Source organism: Eleutherodactylus coqui, chromosome 3, assembly GCF_035609145.1.
Source record: "Eleutherodactylus coqui strain aEleCoq1 chromosome 3, aEleCoq1.hap1, whole genome shotgun sequence".
In the NCBI taxonomy this organism is placed as follows: domain Eukaryota; kingdom Metazoa; phylum Chordata; class Amphibia; order Anura; family Eleutherodactylidae; genus Eleutherodactylus; species Eleutherodactylus coqui.
The window spans coordinates 72174086-72191152 of NC_089839.1; the positions used below are offsets into that span (position 1 = coordinate 72174086).

General features: G+C 41.4%; 2 protein-coding genes across 2 annotated transcripts in view; one reads left to right on the plus strand and one right to left on the minus strand.

The window, feature by feature from the left end:
• FANCL (FA complementation group L) overlaps positions 1–8380 on the plus strand; it is a 58736-nt gene extending 50356 nt beyond the window's left edge. The window contains exons 11-14 of the mRNA XM_066595743.1: positions 1120–1201; positions 3847–3963; positions 6316–6387; positions 8242–8380. Coding sequence (XP_066451840.1) covers positions 1120–1201; positions 3847–3963; positions 6316–6387; positions 8242–8277 — 307 coding nt within the window. The 3' untranslated portion in view covers positions 8278–8380. The remainder of the gene's footprint in view (positions 1–1119; positions 1202–3846; positions 3964–6315; positions 6388–8241) is intronic.
• VRK2 (VRK serine/threonine kinase 2) overlaps positions 8210–17067 on the minus strand; it is a 107045-nt gene continuing 98187 nt past the window's right edge. The window contains exons 12-14 of the mRNA XM_066595742.1: positions 10796–10894; positions 9732–9902; positions 8210–8531 (exon numbers count right to left, since the gene is read on the minus strand). Of these exons, the coding sequence (XP_066451839.1) occupies positions 8331–8531; positions 9732–9902; positions 10796–10894 (471 nt within the window). The 3' untranslated portion in view covers positions 8210–8330. The remainder of the gene's footprint in view (positions 8532–9731; positions 9903–10795; positions 10895–17067) is intronic.

The following is a 17067-nucleotide window of genomic DNA, read 5'->3' on the forward strand; positions in this document are numbered from 1 at the left end:
TACAGATTTTCATATTTGATAAGGAAAGTTTCAGAAAAGTACCAGAAAAAACTCTGTGTATATTGCAGTCACTTTCATGCAGTGCAGCCTCCTGTCTGATACATATTGGGCACCATCTTAATGTTGAGATTTATTCCTTTTTTTTTTTTTTTTTTTTTTACACTTTTCTGTGCTATCAATCCCATGATGCATTAGCACATCACATAAGTAGCTAGAGCCTGTGTCATCTCTGCCTACTGGGAGCACAATGATTATCATTACCTTCTATATTCACCTAAATAAATTACAGACCCAGGGTATATAGTCAAAAGCTGAACTATCATCTCCTTCATTATAACAGTGCGACAGGAGCTTCTAGTTTGTGTGGTAGGCTCCATCACATAGGAATTATACTGAGTGAGAAACTGACTTTGTGAGATGAACATAAAGCCCAGTAAATAATGTGATCAAAATTGAGATTACACGACCCACCTAAGGAGTAGGACTCCAGGAATCCCTAAACAAGGTAATACTGACTCAGTTTCCTGGAAGCAGGGTTCTAGGTGCGTAATAAATGATAAATGGCCACTCCGATGGGCTATTTTTTATAAATTTCATAAAGTGTATCCATCTACTGCTCGATTTAAAAACTAAGTAACAAAAAATGCCAGTATGAAGCATCTGAAGTCTTCTATAATCGGCATTATTGGTCTTTGTGTGACACCCATTGAGTTTATGGTGTGTAAACCCGTGCCCATCAGGCACTTCTCATGCACTATTCATTCATCGCTGACTTCAAACCCGCCTGAAGTCAGCGATGTGCCTTATCAGACTGCATACTGAGTTCTCTGCGGGTAGCGTTGATAGTATTCTTTCAGTTGCAGTCCCACTCGAGAACAATAGAGCTGAATGCTGATAACAGGCCTCCGAGCTGTTATCTGCATTCAGTGGTTCTTTTGCACACTAATAAGCAGATTATGCTAAATGATCGCTCACAACTGCAGTTCAAGTTATCTTTTGAACGAATTTTGAGCAATCATCTTGCTGTGTAAATGGGCCTTTGGTTTCCTCAGTAGGTTTGGCCAGTAAAGTTGTTATCTGCATTGTAGATTAGATAAAATGTTGTGTTCTCAATTTTAGGGATCCTGAGGTTGGTTTGCTGCAAAACTTGAAAGATACTTTAGAAATTGATTTCCCGTCAAAATCTGATTTTGAGAAATCCGTAAGTTATCCAGATGTAGTTTCATATAAATTATTGGTGACCCTCTTAACAAGTTTGCCTTATTTTTCTGTCTGATTGCACAGTTTTGTAGATAAAGCCATAGAAGCTATGGGACAGGCCGTTGCACTGATTTGTGCAGATTAGGTGCAACCAAACAACTCCTCGCCTCATTATAGGTTCGCTAAACTTAGGAACTTCCAAGTAAATGGAAACTTTAATTACTTTTTCAGGTTTTTCTAGTACGTAGTGATGTGACTGTGGGTATGGGCAGCTGCTTTCATTTCACATAGCACTGGAGGACTCTGTGCGGCTACAGAGGCTCCTGTTTACTTTGAGCATCTCCACAGCCTGAGATGTGCTCTTTGGGAACTCCAGGAACCGCTATAGATTGGCTTTCAGAGACTCTATTTTCCTGCCTCGGGGAGCCTTCACATGGATGCAAATTGTCCCGTAAGATGCAGCGATTTTAGTCATAATAGAAATCCGCACAGAAATCCACACATAAAATGTGAATTTTGATGTGGAATTGTCGGCAGAATTTCGCTATTTTCATGTAAGACATGGATTTTGGTGCAGTATGTTCAGCAAGATGGCAAATTCCTCTGCTTCCTGTGGAACAAGTCTCTTAACTCCTTAAAAGGGGTTTGCCAGGACATAAAAAAAATACAGGATTAAAATAAAGAGAAATTAAATATTCTCCTATCAAGGCAGCTCCCCATCCAGCGCTGCAATCTCTGTCCCTGCTGCACGGAACCCAGAAGTCGGTCACAGGCTTCAGCGGTGACTCTTCCATGGCCTCTGAAGACTGATTGGCTGAGTCGCTTCTTTGTGGGATTGCAGTGTTTTTTTCCATTTTACTCCACTAAAGGTGGGTTAAGGGGATAAGTGTCCAAAAAAAAATCTAACCTCTGGTCATCTCTCCCCCTACCTACAAAAATGTAGATCTTTTTGCCAAAACACGATGGAACCTTTTTTTTTTTTTTACCATGTAATATAAAATCCCACTACAGAGAATAATCCGGCACTACTTCAATACCACACCCGCCGCAAGGGAGCACACCTGCCTCCCAGTTATTCACATCAGCTCAGTTCTTGTCTGTACCCGGCCAGTAATATACTTGGCCACAAGCCGCAGGAAGAAAAGTACAAGAATAGTAGTAAGTACACTAATAATTACCTGGACAAAAGAAACAAGTCATTTTCTTCCACCAGTATCCATAAATGCTCAATATTTACTTAATCTATCAAACTTGAAAATCACTTCTGAAATCTGCTGGTATTTATCAGGAGTTGGGAAACCTGCAATTTCCACAGCACTCTTCATTTTAAAGCACTTAGATCCAGGATCACAAAGTGCTGGTGAAGGCGGAGGAGAAAACGGCTCTCTACCTCCAACAATAAATACCCGTAGTTTGGGTGAAAAACTATACACACATGAACATTGAAATGGCTTTAACCCACAAAATGCTGGAATTGGGTTAGAGAAGTGTCTGATCTGTTTGGATTAGAATATACAACATCCGTTTGTAGGAAGTCACCTGAAGTTTCAAGGCTTATTTAGAAGAGCAATTTTAGAAGTGAAACCAGTTGGAAGGTGTAGTGTTTCTCTATAGGGACAGCAACTAGTAGGTGTGGGGAGACTTCTAAGGCCATGTATGCTCTTCTGCGAAATGTATGCAAATGGGAAGATGGAACAGTATCTCTACAGTGCAACCTATTAGAAGGCAGCATTCCTGCAAGTCAATGTCAGATCTTTTAATCGGCCTTGTAACAATAAATGGGAATATACGGGGGGGTACTCAAAAGAAACCGCAATCTTAGTGTGAGTCGGGCGTTACTGATACAGGCTGCTGTTGCTAGGTGGATATCTATGAAACCCTTCTGAGGTGGTATGCCAGCTGTTCGCTGTTGGGGAAGGTTGCGTTCGGCCCCAGTAAAACTTTTTTTTTTCTTTCCTTTAACAAGTTTATTCAGTTTTTTGCTTATTTTGGGATAGCTGATTTATACAACTAACGTGTAACTGTGAAATTGGTGTTTGCTTTTCGACTGCTCAAAGCAATTGTAAAGAAAAGCCGCATGGAGTGTGAGGCAAGGGTCTCATGCCATTTTTTTTCCCCCACCAAAAATTGCTTTACACTGAAGTCAAACACAAACTTCCCCAACAACATGGGCTGGCATACCGCCACAGAAGGGTTCCACAGATGTTTACCTGGCCACAGACGCCTGTACTAGTAATGCCCAACCCAACAGAAGAAGATTCCTGAATCTTTTGCGTAAGCCAAAGCCGGTCTTCTCCAGAAGGAAAGGAGAACCATATACAGAAGACTGATTTGGGGTTTTTGCCTCGCATCCGTATGCAGTAGGTTGCTGGCATGACTGGGTTAGAGGCCTATGACATAGGTTGGAAGGGGTAAAGTTTCTGCTTAGGAAGAGCAGCTAGTAGACGTAAGGAGCCCTTATATTTTTACATCCGGCACCAGTTCTGTGTCTGTCTTCTATGCAAAAAAAAGAACGGAGTTCAATTTCTGAAACTGGGATGGAAATCATATGAAAAAGACTTAAAGTAGATGGAAGTCTCCGGTCCTGTTTTTTTTATTCTTCTGTTTTGTTAATATGCTACCTTGTTTGACTTTATCTACCTGCAGGATTTTGCTAGGGACTGTGGAATATGCTATGCGTACCGGCTGGATTCTGCCATTCCTGATCAAGTTTGTGACGATCCACGCTGTGCACAGCCCTTTCACCAAGCCTGTTTATATGAGGTAATTATGTCTGCTACAAGGTGCAGCGGCCTAAGAACTTGTCCCTAGAACTTGGGTGCTTTAACATGGGAAAGATAAGTGGAAAATAAATGCCATTCTTTCCCAGAGTTGTACACCATGGCTACAATTACACCAGTAGGTTTTCATGAAATGGTGCCGTATAAGTGCAGGACGCGGTAGTGTTAGTTCCTTCATTACTACGAGTTAGGCAGTTTACATAATACTTACCTCCTTTAAGTTTTTGCTGACTGCAGAATAAGGCCCTGTTCACATGGCGAAATTTGCAGCGGATTTGATCAGATATCCACATCAGTTCTGTCTGTCGTTCATTTTAATGGGAATCTGTGCCATAGGTCACATGGCACAGATTTAAAATGCACGTTGCAGAAAGACATCTCACTTTTTGGCTTCATTCACAGGAGCATATACAGGCCCCGTTTTCACGTCCGGACGATATACGCTACCCATCTGATGCATTTATTTCCAATGCCTCAGTTCAGATGGCTATTCTCGCTGTGAGTAAAAACGACCGGATGGAAAAGATACGCATATGGTGCACATTCTGTTCGGCCATTTTTACGCCGGTCCGAAAAGATAGTTCTGGAACTATCTTCCGGCTGGCATCCTATGGGAGCTGCCGAAAAAGGGAGGTGGGAGGGAGTTTAGCAGCATCTCTTGGTAAAGGGAGAGGGCAGGACGGGGCAGAAGACTAGCTCCCGCCCCGCCCACTGCAGACAGCATGCTAAACTCTTCCTTGGTCTGACGGTATTCTGGGTGCGACATATACACCTCGCACTCAGCCGTCTGAATGGGTGCATAAACGGGAGATGCAGCTGTGACTTGGTCACGGCTGCCTCTTGTTCATGCGATTTTCGGTTGCACTGTGGCCGTAACACAGCCGGCCAAAAATCGCAGCAACCGTGTGAAAAAGCACTCTGGCACCGATTCTGTGGTGGATTAGCCACATTGAATGGGACTAATGCACATGTAGATTCGTGGCAGCTGTCGATGCAAATCAGACACTGATTTCACTGTGTGCGGTCTCTAGTGAGGTATATTAATAGACTTGTCCAGGATTACAAAAACATGACTGCTGTCTTCCAAAATGTAGTGCCACCCCTGTGCATAGATTGGGTGTGGTATTGCAGTTTAGGGCAATATAGATCAACCTTGGAACATAGCGAAGTGCTGATACCAGTAGACAGCAGATGAATATCGATCCTTTCACAGTTTAAAAGAAAAAACTGGGCAACTGGTTTCACCACCACGGACTGGCGGCATCGTCAAGCCATGTCAGTACAGAGAATTCAATGAACATTTAAATTCTGGCGGGTATGTAGAGCGGGACAGTGGGTCAGTGACGCTCCCTTCGGTCTCCACTGGCTTACAGAAGTGTGGTAATTTGGTTGTTTTATCTATTAATAAATCTATAACCCACTGGAGACAGAAAGGAGTGTCACTAACCCACTGTCCGACCCCCACCTACCTGCCAGAATTTTTAAATGTCCATCACACAGTTATAATAGAGGAGATCACAGCGTATCCTTCAGACTGGATACTTGAGGTCTGCAGCTTTTTTTAGGTGAATATGGAATGTTTTCCCTGCAGCAGAGAGGGTACAGTCTCTAGCTGCTCAGGTAGTGCTGTGCTGATGCATCATGGGATTGATATGAAAGTGAAACCAAAAATCTGAGCATCAACATGCCACCTGATGAGTGTCAGACAGGAGGTTGCTCTGCATGGAAGTGATTGCAATATAGAAAGGGGGGAGGAGGAGGGCGGCGGCGGCAGTGTATGGATGGAAAACGTGTTTTTACCAGAGTAGAAACCTACACAGATTGTAATTGATCCAGACTGGAGGCAGGGACTGATGTGGGCAGATATTAATGCTCTGTGACATACACTTGGGTTATCTAGGATATGGCCAGTTATGAGTTTTGTCTTTCACTGTACACCGGCCTATTACGCAGTAATAGGTGTTTGCTATTTGGCAGTTTTACATAGGAATTCTTATACCAGCAGCACACTCAAAGAAAATTATTTAAAATGAGGATTTTAAAAATGAAAAGGAGCAGAATAAAATATTCATAAACCTCGATGTTCTGGCTCATAATACTCTGCATAATATACTGCTTACCTGAAGGAACGCATCAGGGCCAGGATGGCTCACATGGAAGCAAATCAGCTTGGTTATGTTCAAACATCCCCTACTCTGCAGCACCCGTGGCACATAGCCAGATGACAACACTCTCCATAAAGCAGTGGACAAAACTACTTAGAAGTAGAATTATTAAAATGTTAATTACATGAATTCTAATCTGCATTTTCTCTATTTTTCCCCCCACTTTTCAGTGGTTAAATGGTCTCCCCTCAAGTAGACAGAGCTTTAACATCATATATGGAGAATGCCCTTACTGCACCAAGGTAACGTTAATGAACATTTTAAAGTGTGACTACTACATGTGAATAGACTATTGGCTTTAGTACAACCTGGAGAAATGGCTACTACTCATGTCTCACCACCTATCTGTCAAATAGTTTGAGGATTAGATGCAAGAGCTCTGATGCTGTGGTGATGGGTAAGCAGAGGATAGGTTTCCTAATGTAAGGTGTTGTCAAACCAAAGTCCACATCACCACTCCGCTGGGAAAGACAGAACTACAGATCGATCTGTACTGCCCCATCTCCCCTCTGTATAGATAGGGCCGCTCTAAATTCAGTATTTCCGACGTCACTTCAAACAGCAGTAGCTCTGGGTCTATCGTGGCTACCACATGCTTTTAAAGCCAAACAAGCCTGCAGCTCTGCCAGAGCGGGAGCCACAGCTGTTTGAATTAGAACAAGCTCAGGTTGTCAACAACTGTATCGACCTTTCCCTGCTGAACTAGCTTTGAGATAAACTGTAGGGGGCTATAAAGCATATTAACATCGCTCATAAATTGGAGGATTCAGCATTCTTAGACCTCAAGCTACACAAATTAAACACAAAGGGGCTCAAGTAAAGTCTAAAAACTACATAGACTAAAGTTTAAAAGGGTTTCCAAACAGTGCATCTACTTAGTGGTTTCTGCAACACTCAACACAGAGAAACCTGTTCTCCCTTTGCAAATGGGACTAAAACCAAATGTTTTCTTCTCCAGAATGATAGGGCTCAGCACAAGCTTCTGTTCTTCAGTACACACGCCATAGCCTGGATCAAACTTTTAATATAAATTGATGCGTGATCTAGCCTAAAAGGGTTCTGTCATTAAAAAAGAAAAATTCTATACTTACCTATTTCTCCCGTTAGTCTGCTTACCATATCTTCATTCCCCCTATCTTCTCCTGTCTCCTGCAGTCCATGGGGGGGGGGGGGGGGGGGGGTCACTTCACCTCCAGCAGGCTGATTCCTCTCCTTTCTGTGAGGTTATGTACATTGGCTCGCCTTCTTGCCAGCCAATGTACGTTATGTCACAACTCACTAGGAACTGCAGGGAAGAAAAGAGCTCTGCAGCGTGAGGATTTGTATTCCTTACTGTTTGTGAAAGATGCTTTATTTGGTTTTTCTTTACAATAAAATAAGTGGAGACTTTTTTTTTTTTCAAGCTGGGTTTTCCCTCTTTCCCCCCTCCACTTTTGTCCAAAGTATAGCACTGAGTAAGGCAGTGTTTCCCAACTCCAGTCCTCAAGGCACCCCAACAGGTCAGATTTTCAGGATATCCTATAGTAAGAACACCTGTGGCAATGTCTGAGGCATTCACAAGAATTATATCACATGTGCAATAGTGAGGAAATCCTGAAAACATGACCTGTTGGGGTGCCTTGAGGACCGGAGTTGGGAAACCCTGGAGTAAGGATTATGGAATTGGTCTTGCTCTCCCTACAAGAAGCGTCTATGAGATGAGAATGGGACTAATCTCCCTTAGCTAAGTGGATCGATTCCCAACCTGCTTACTAATTTTCGAGCAGATGTCTTTTTTCCTTCAAAAAATTGCAAAAGCAGCGTACATCACTGGCAAAATGTATTTATTTTTTAAATGCCGATTTTTCATATGTGTGTGTATGTGTGTATATATATATATATATATATATATATATATATATATATATATACTGGGTAAAGTACTACGGTTTTTATTTTCACACTTTTTAAAAAACGTATTCCTCCTTCCTTGGCGGCGCACTCATTCTATTGTGTATACTTTATGCTGTAGCCAAAATGTAAATGAATGTTCTGAAAATGTATCTTTGCTTGTATATTCCAATATTGGCGAGTAACTGCATATATTTTATTTTCAGCCAATCACCCTGAAACTGCTTAACAAGCCATTTTGAATTGGTTGGAAACGGTGCATATCAAGCAACAGAGAAAGACTGAGTAGAGTTCATCACAGTACATATAGTAGAAGGTAGATCATCATCGCAAGTACTGGAACAGCTAAACCGTATTTATATATGTCTTGTCTGTGACCGTCCGGCTCAGGTGCAGACATCTGCCTTCCCTGCAAGCCGCTGTCAGGATCTTTATACCGTGGACCTTGTTCTGCTTCTACTTTGTAATCTTGAGTAGGGCGCACATTCAGTCTTCTCTGAAACAGAACAGAATCAAATATTTCTAGCATAAAATCTAAAGCAATATTGCCATTTACAACATGACTTGTTAAATAGAAAATGTAGCAACTTTGCAAATAGTTTTAAATAAAATCAGTTTGTCTATGCAGGTTTGTGTATCTCCTCCGTTGGCACGGACTACAAACCAAGCCTGTGCAGTCTGATTCTGGATCGTATACCCCTCTATTTCTTATAGAACGAAAACGGCATGGCCGCATTGGCCAGAAAAATCTGTGGTGATAAATACCTTTTTTAGGTGTTTTTTTTTTGAGTATTTAAGAGCTGATAACTTTAGTGGCCAACCATTTGTTTGGAGCAGATCACCATTTAATGGATTTAAATGTCTTTGTACTCAAAGCTCATCTCAGATGGTAACACGAGGGCTCAATTTAACATTACAGACTCTCCTTACTAGTCTACATGTGGTATCATAGGCTGTCTGCAACTGTCGCCACTAACACTTCATCCGTGAGGAGAGAACCTGACATATTACTACACTATATGTCTAGGAACTACAAGAGCTGCTCACATTGTAGCAGCCAGAAAATACTATAATCTGATTCCCATTGTCATTTTGGTTCTTTAATTAGAACCTCCCCATGGGGAAAGGAAAAATTGAATGGAACCTGATAAAACTATAGTCCTAAAACTAGAATTAAAGGCAGTCATTGAGAGGCACAGTCAGCCTGGATTAAGACGGGCGATTCTGATACTAGTTCTGTTCAATTGCGATATGGATGGAACTCGCACATAAAAAGAACCCATTGATTTCTATATGTATAATCACATCAGGGGGGTTTCTCTCATACTGACAGTCCCAAAGAGAAAAGCTTGCTGCATGGCCTATATTTAGGCGATTCCTCGCCTCCTTTACGACAGTGATATTGGACTGAGTTCATCGGACCGATATCTCTTTTGTCCGTGTGAATAAGCCTAATTTCATGGACAGGATTTCGTAGGAATGGTGCTCAACCTTCCAGTTCTGTTATAGGATCACACTGTTCTAATCACCCGTGATCCATTGAGATCAGTAACGTTTCTACATGCTACACTACTCGGACCATAAAAACATATAAACAAACTAATGCTAGAGTGAACAGAGCCGTATTGCTCTAAATTATTATACCCCATCATGCCTGTTTTGTATCGCTGTACATACTGGAGATGAGCAGCCTTACCTTAGGTTTATGAATACTTGGTATGTCTGAGGAGGAATTCCCATGGGGGATTCTCTGTAAATTGCTAGATACATGGTGCACATTATTGGTACCAAAATATGGGACGTATTCATCATCACTGTCATCGTCTTCATCCTTATACAGGTTTACTGCTGTTTTCTTTGAATAATTCTGTTTGAAAGACAATACATTGAATGAAGTTTGTTTAGTAAATTTTTTTTCAGAGTGCATTTATATGTCGGTGACTACCAGCAATGAATGAAAGCGAGTGATGCGGAATTTAGCTTATAAAGGAGATCCTAGTACGTCACAGAAGGGGAAATATAAAAACATGAAATCAATCACAGAACATGGCCATATACTGACTAAGGAGGGCAGATGGCTGCATCCTCTCACCATGCAGGTAGCAGACTACCAAATGAGGGAGCGAATTACACCTGTGAGGGACAGCAATGAGACAGCCACTCACACTGCCTCTTAATATAGAGAGGGGTAGCTGCTTGGCGTTTGATATCGCTATGGATGTGGCTCTAGCCTTTGATTGTAAGGTTCTTCTGGTATATCTCTCACAATGCTGGCAGCCCTTTTCTCTTTGCAAAGCAGGGCAAAAAAAAAATCATTTGGGGCTATTTTTACAAAACCCTCAATGTTGTTGGGGACAGTTTTTTGTATTATGCACCATCGTAAATAACAGTCTCCGTAAACCACTGGATAGAGAGGAGTCTTTTAAAAAAAAATTTATTTAAGCTTTCTTGTCCCTAAGAAAAAGGTCACTCTGGACTGATATAAAAAAAATCTAATTACTGGTACGTACTTGTCATGATTTCAGCCACGGTCGTCTCAAAGTGAGTGGTTCTGCTGTGGGTTGTATTTAAACACTTTCCCATATTGAAACCTAACTCCCTACCCGAAAGCACAACCTGAACCCAGGATGCTACAAGTCTTAATATATGGCAGGTTGGCCATTACAACTGCCGACAAATAGTTTGTGGAATTAGTCAGTGTAGCTGAAAAACCATCAACATGTGCTGGTGCTTGGAGTACTAGTAATGAAGATCACCTACCTTTGATATTTTGGGGGAAAGGCATGGCTTTCGTGGACTGCTCTTCCTAATCTGTACATTCTTCTCTTCAGTCTTCTTCACATGTTGCCGTGGGTCTGACTGGACAGAATGTAACAGAAAATGTGAAGCCAATTTTAAACTCGGAAGGCCATTTTGTAAATGGAACAAGTTGAATGTAGATCATGTGAACAGATGCCTGTACACATAATGTGCTTGAAATGTTTGTATATATTTTACAGTTTTATGAGAAAAAGGGTTTTATAGACAAGTTGAGTTGCATGAATGAAAGCTACACCGTGTAGCACTGTGACCATCTTTGAAGACAGAAGACACAGCTGCCATTTTTGATGCAATTATAAGCCAAATCCGGACATGGATTAAGCAGGAAGAAGTAATGTGTATATATACGACCTTCCTTTGTGGCGCAGTGTGTTAAGGTAGCAGAAATGCAGTCCTAAGCGCTTGCTCACGACCTGAGGTTTGTGGGTTCAATCCCCACATGGTTCAGGTAGCCGCCTCAAGGTTGACTTAGCCAGCCATCCATCCTTACAAATGAGTACCCACACTGCTGGGTTAAAGGATGACTGGGGAAGGCAATGGCAACCCCTCTTCCCCTGCAAAAATGGTGTACCAAGAAAATGTTGTCATGCGCCATCACCCTAGGAGTCAGTCATAACTCTATGCTTGTACCCGGGCACTTGACCTTCCCGTATAGTCCATATTCTTTCTGAATCTACTTCTTTAGGGGGTTTTTGTTTCTTATTTGTTCAAGCCTGGAGTGCTGCCTATAAAACAAAGATGGCTGACTACCTAATGCATACTATGTAATGCTAGTCTTTAGCCTCTACATGCTGCACCTACTAGTTAGCACTGCTCACATGGATAGCACAGTGTAGTTAGACTAATTATACATACAGAGTGCATCAGGTAGTCAGAGAACTGGTGTGGTCTTTGTCTAGGCCTGGATGGTCACTTTAACTTAAGTGAAAAAAACAAGTTAATATGTACAAATATTGGAATGACCTTTAGTGACATTTTGCTTTAAATGTTGTGTAAGAGGAACACCAAATAGAAAATATGCAAAAAAATCCCTAGTACTTTGTCACTCTTCCTTTTCATCAATTCTCTTCTCGTATTGCAACCAAGACATATGTAATGGGTTCTTCTATGTACATCCCAGGATATCTACCTCTCCTAATCCTAGGTCTGACTAAAAGGCAGTTGGTTAAAATGGATGATCCACTTTCCAACTACAAGAGGAGAGAGACCAAGAATGGAGGCGATAAGTAAGAAATAAAGTTGTGTTCTCTGACAGTCTGTAGGATTTTCTGTATGTCCCTGAAAGTCTTGTAGAAATCTAACTGTGAGAAAGTTTATCATTTATTTCTAGCCTTGGTCTTCCTTTTTTCCCTCTCTCATTGGACCACGGGTAAAAACATATAAGCTACAAATAGTATTAAAGTATAAAAAGAAACCTGTCACCAATTTTACGTAGCAATAGGCAAGCCAGCGTAGTTTTTTTAGGGACTTTCATTTTATCAATAGCAGGACACAGAGGCCTACAGGAAACGGTCATCGATATTCATGAGTTACGGGCTAGCCCAGCCCTTCAGCCACTGATTGAAAATGATCTCCCTATTATTGTGTATAGGGAGTAAGCTGTCAATCAGTGGCCTGCAGCTCATGAATATCGAGGTGCACTCTTTAGTCCTATGTGGGTTAGAAACTTACAAATGACTTCAGATACATGATAGACATATAACTGTATTCAGCGTGCTCCTCACTAAATTATGCTACCCTCAGAGATCTCAGTAGAAGTCTAGGGGCACACTAGCTGTAATGTGAGTGACAGCTGAAAAACTCAGGCACCAATCGCAGCAGACAGCACCCAGACATTCATCAGTGTGATGTCCAATAGAGACGGGCTTTGCACTCTGCCAAGTCATATTTCTCATCCGTGAGACAGATCGGAATAAAACATACAATGAGGTTTTGCTTTTCATGTGGACCATGGGTCTTTGTGCAAAAACGTCCGTGGTATAGTCTCATAGGCTATATGCTCTCCATGGATTAACATGGACAGCACACGATCCCAAATCTGCTATTGTGTCAGAGACAAATTCCGTTCAGAGAAGACCCATCAGCTCTCCTAACGTGTCTGTATTTGTAAATAATTGTATCCCCCATAACAATTCTGGAGCATTTTTTCTTATAACTATTTTGACGCTCCTCTGTTATTCCCCTTAATTTTAGGAATACATTGCACAATGGCACATCCCAAACTGATCACACCTATCTGCCAATCATGCAAATGGGAAGATCGAACAATACTTCTGCAGCGCCACCTATTGGAAGATAGCATTCCTGCCAGTCAATGTCAGACTTTTTAAACAAGCCTTGTAAAAATGACTGGGATACCTGCTGCACACTGATGAGGAGCCACCTATAGGTGGCACTGTGGAGATATTGGTCCATTTTCTATATGCATATTCCCCAGAGCAGCATACATGGGCTTTTTAAGTCTCCTCACACCTACTAGGTGCTCCCCTCAAGGAGAAAAGATACCCTTTTTGATCCATTGTCCAATCAGCGCTGTTCAAACTTACTAGACACACCCCTTTGAAAGGGAAGGGTAACACCCAATTGTCTATTTATAAATAGGAGGAATAACAGAAGAATAGCACAGTGCAGAGTTCTAAGAAAAGAGGCTCCAGCATTGTTGTTTGATGGGGAATACAAGTATTTACCAAATGAGACATGTCAGGAGAGCTGACAGATCGTGTTTAAAAGATCGAGACCGTTCGCCTGCGAAACAGTGTTTTCTGTCTGAGTAACACAAGAGACCCTGTTTAATACCTCAGTAAATAGGAGACTGGAACGTTACAGCCAAAAACACAGAATCGGTTATTTTCACCTCGAATCTTTCTCTTATACAAAGACTAATTTTAGTAAAAATAAAAGGCGGCATTATTTCACGTGTCCACATGAATTTATTATTAACCTTTGCTGGGAAAAAATCCAGAAGTCTTCAGGTTTTAAATTCATATTCATAAACCTGGGCCCATTCATAGTAAGTTTTCTTCCATATCAATGAGCCTAATTAATATGAAAAAGAATTATGAAATGTGATTTTAATCACTACATTTGCTTTTCCATGCAGGTTATCTGACCTTTTCTGAGGAAGACGGCAGTAACACTCCTTGTGACTGATTATATGTATTAAACTCTGGCATTCAGCTTAAAATAAGAATGTTCACAGTCTGTCTTGTCTTTACTGTATATGAATATATTAATGCACTGGGGGTTCGACTCTGCTTCTCATTGCAGGGACTGGGCTGACTTCATGTCCTGTTAAAGAGCACCTATCACCCACTATGATCTTATGAAATAAGCACTGGGGGTATCAGTCCTCTAAACAATGCTAGTTATTATATCTTATTTTAGACATTTCACAAGAATGTCTCAGGTTGTGCTACTTACGCCTGGCAAGAGTCCTATTCTACTTCTTAGACGCAGTTGTTTAGGCAATCAAATAAGTAGGGTTGCTTACATGTTATGTGTTAAAATGTCAATTGGGACTCCTGCAAGCATATTCAGTATATTGCAGTCAGTAAGGGAGAGCAAGAGACCTGTTTAATCATAGCGAGTTGGGCAGAGGACCTAGAAAACAGCCATCTAGTGGACACATCCCTAAATGTTTTACGACTGTGTTAAAGGGTTATTCCTACCACAAGTTATCCCCTATTCTGTGGATAAGGTATAACTTGCTGAGTGTTGGGGGTCCAATCGCTAGGACCCCCACCAATCCCAGGATTTGAGCCCCGAATGTGGGGAGTGGAGGATACACATACACACTTCTGCTCCACTCAGTGTAATGGGACCATCAGAGATAGTTGAGGCTTGAATATGGCTCCCTTGACAGTGCAGTTGAACTGAATGGAGTGGAGGCGGATGCGCACATCCTCCACTGGCCAAGTTTGGAGCTGTTTAGGTCTTGAAATCTCAGGATCAGTGAGTATTCCAGTGATTGGAACCCCAACACTCAAAGTAATCCCCTATCCTGTGGATACGGGCTAACTTGTTGTGATGGAAATAACCCTTTAACCTATGTTTCCGAAATACGGCTGCACTTTAGAGTTCGGCTAGGTGCACACTGGCGTATTCGGGACTGTTTGCTATGCATGTTAATCCACAAATAGCACATGGTCCCATTATAGGTCTATCAGGCTATACACATTGATGTTATTTCACACGGACCAACATGCAGGTTTCGAGGTGTAGGAAAAAACTCATAGCATGTCCTATTGCTGTCAGTCTCACGGACAACAAATATGCATGCCAATGTGCTTTGTCTGTGTAAATTGAACAGCACATGGACTGCTATCTATGTGCTGTCCAATGCATGTTGCAACTGTGTCTCTCAGATGCAACTCGCATCCATAGCAAGTATGCCGGAGGCTTATACATAAGATTGTGGCACGAGTCAGTAAGTCATATTCTCCAGGCTTAGGACAGTGTGATATTGCCATCAAGTCCCCTTTATAGAATATTAATTGCCATAAAACATGATAACCGGTATCAAAATTCAAAAAGACCCTCTGATAAGTTGTAGACATGTTGGAGAAAATCACATTGGTGAAGTTTGTGATCTGAAGGAAAGCGCTCTGACTAATAAAAAACCCTTTGGCATTGCTCAGATTTTTGTAACTAAAACCTACTCAACAGTCCAAATTATTTGAATGCTTCTTCTCTCTAACTAGTGCCAAAGTTGCTTTATCCTCTCTAAAGAGAAACGATCTGGCATCCAAGACTTCGCCCACTGGCGTAACTATAGGGGATGCGGTTGCACCCGGGTCCAGGAGCTTTAGGGGGCCCATAAGGCCTCTCTTCTCCATGTAGGGAGCCCAATACTACGAATAAAGTTGTGGGCCCTGTTACAATTTTTGCATTGGGGCCCAGCAGCTTCAAGTTACGCCTCTGCATTAAGAGGTTAAGAGACGTTGGGGGTCCCCAAGACAAACTTTTGCACCCGAGCCCATGAGCCTTTAGCTACGCCTTTGACTTCACCTATGTGATCCTCACACTTATCTAGGGCATAGCAAATCATCGAACTGCATTTCCCAGTAATTTCCCCAATTCATTCACTTTTCCATATAAATTTACTCAAGTGATCAAAATTAACTATGCCATATTAATTAATAATGGATTATACTATCAACATCCATCACCTACAAGACTGGCTTAGAAAAATATTCTCGCTTTCAGGTAATTGCACTAATTGAGGTTCACTACTTTAGGACCCACTGTGAAAATATAATACGACCTAATATCATGGACAATGGGGAATCAAACGCAGTACCCAAACGAAGATCTTTTCAACACAAAATATTTAATACTCACAGGGTTCAATTTTCTGTTGTACAAGTATTGGAAATTAAGTCCCTCGCTACAATAAGATGTAATTGTATCAGAAGAGAAAGGTGACAATCGGGAGATCATGCAAAAATTACATATTCTCAATGGTAGCTAATTAGCCATGCAAAACCTCCTCAAACAGATATTCATTTCTATTAGGAATGATTACTATGCAAGCCTACAGATGTCAATACCACAGTCATTCAAATTCTTCTTCCCCTACTAATTGAAGGTTGTAAAGCTCCAGTGCCAAGGTTTCTTTCCAAAGAGCTAATTTATGACTAGAAGGATATTTTATGTCTTCAGTCGAAACGGCTTAAAACACAGCAAATCAGAACCATCTGTGTACTGAGGCTTGAATCACCGTTTATCTATCAGACCATCATTCTTGTTAGTTTGCACCCTGCATTCTTGGCTGCTGTGCACGTCCCTGTGGCCAAATTTCATAAGATATATTAAAAATTTAAAGCATCTTGACCCTTCCACATTGCAAGTGCACTGGATAGAAATCGGCTTCTCTCTGCACAAGATATGTCTGAAAAAGGTCACTGGCTGATGCTTTTAATTATGCTAAGCAGGGATGACAAAAAAAGCAAGACTTTGCCGTCTTCATTTGAAATGCTGAATGTAATCACATAGTAATTTACATTAAATAGCAAATGTTTGCATTCACTTATCCCTTGGACATATCGGTTCATGATTTCGCCTAAAGTGTATTTACAAGTACAATTTGTGGATAAGTAAATATTAACACTGAACGCACGGGAGCTTAAAAAGTGTTGGTTCACTTTAAGAGTAATGTTTGGTAACTGGTTGGTAACCATTATTAGGTTTTGACGTTTAGCGCTGTTAAGAGT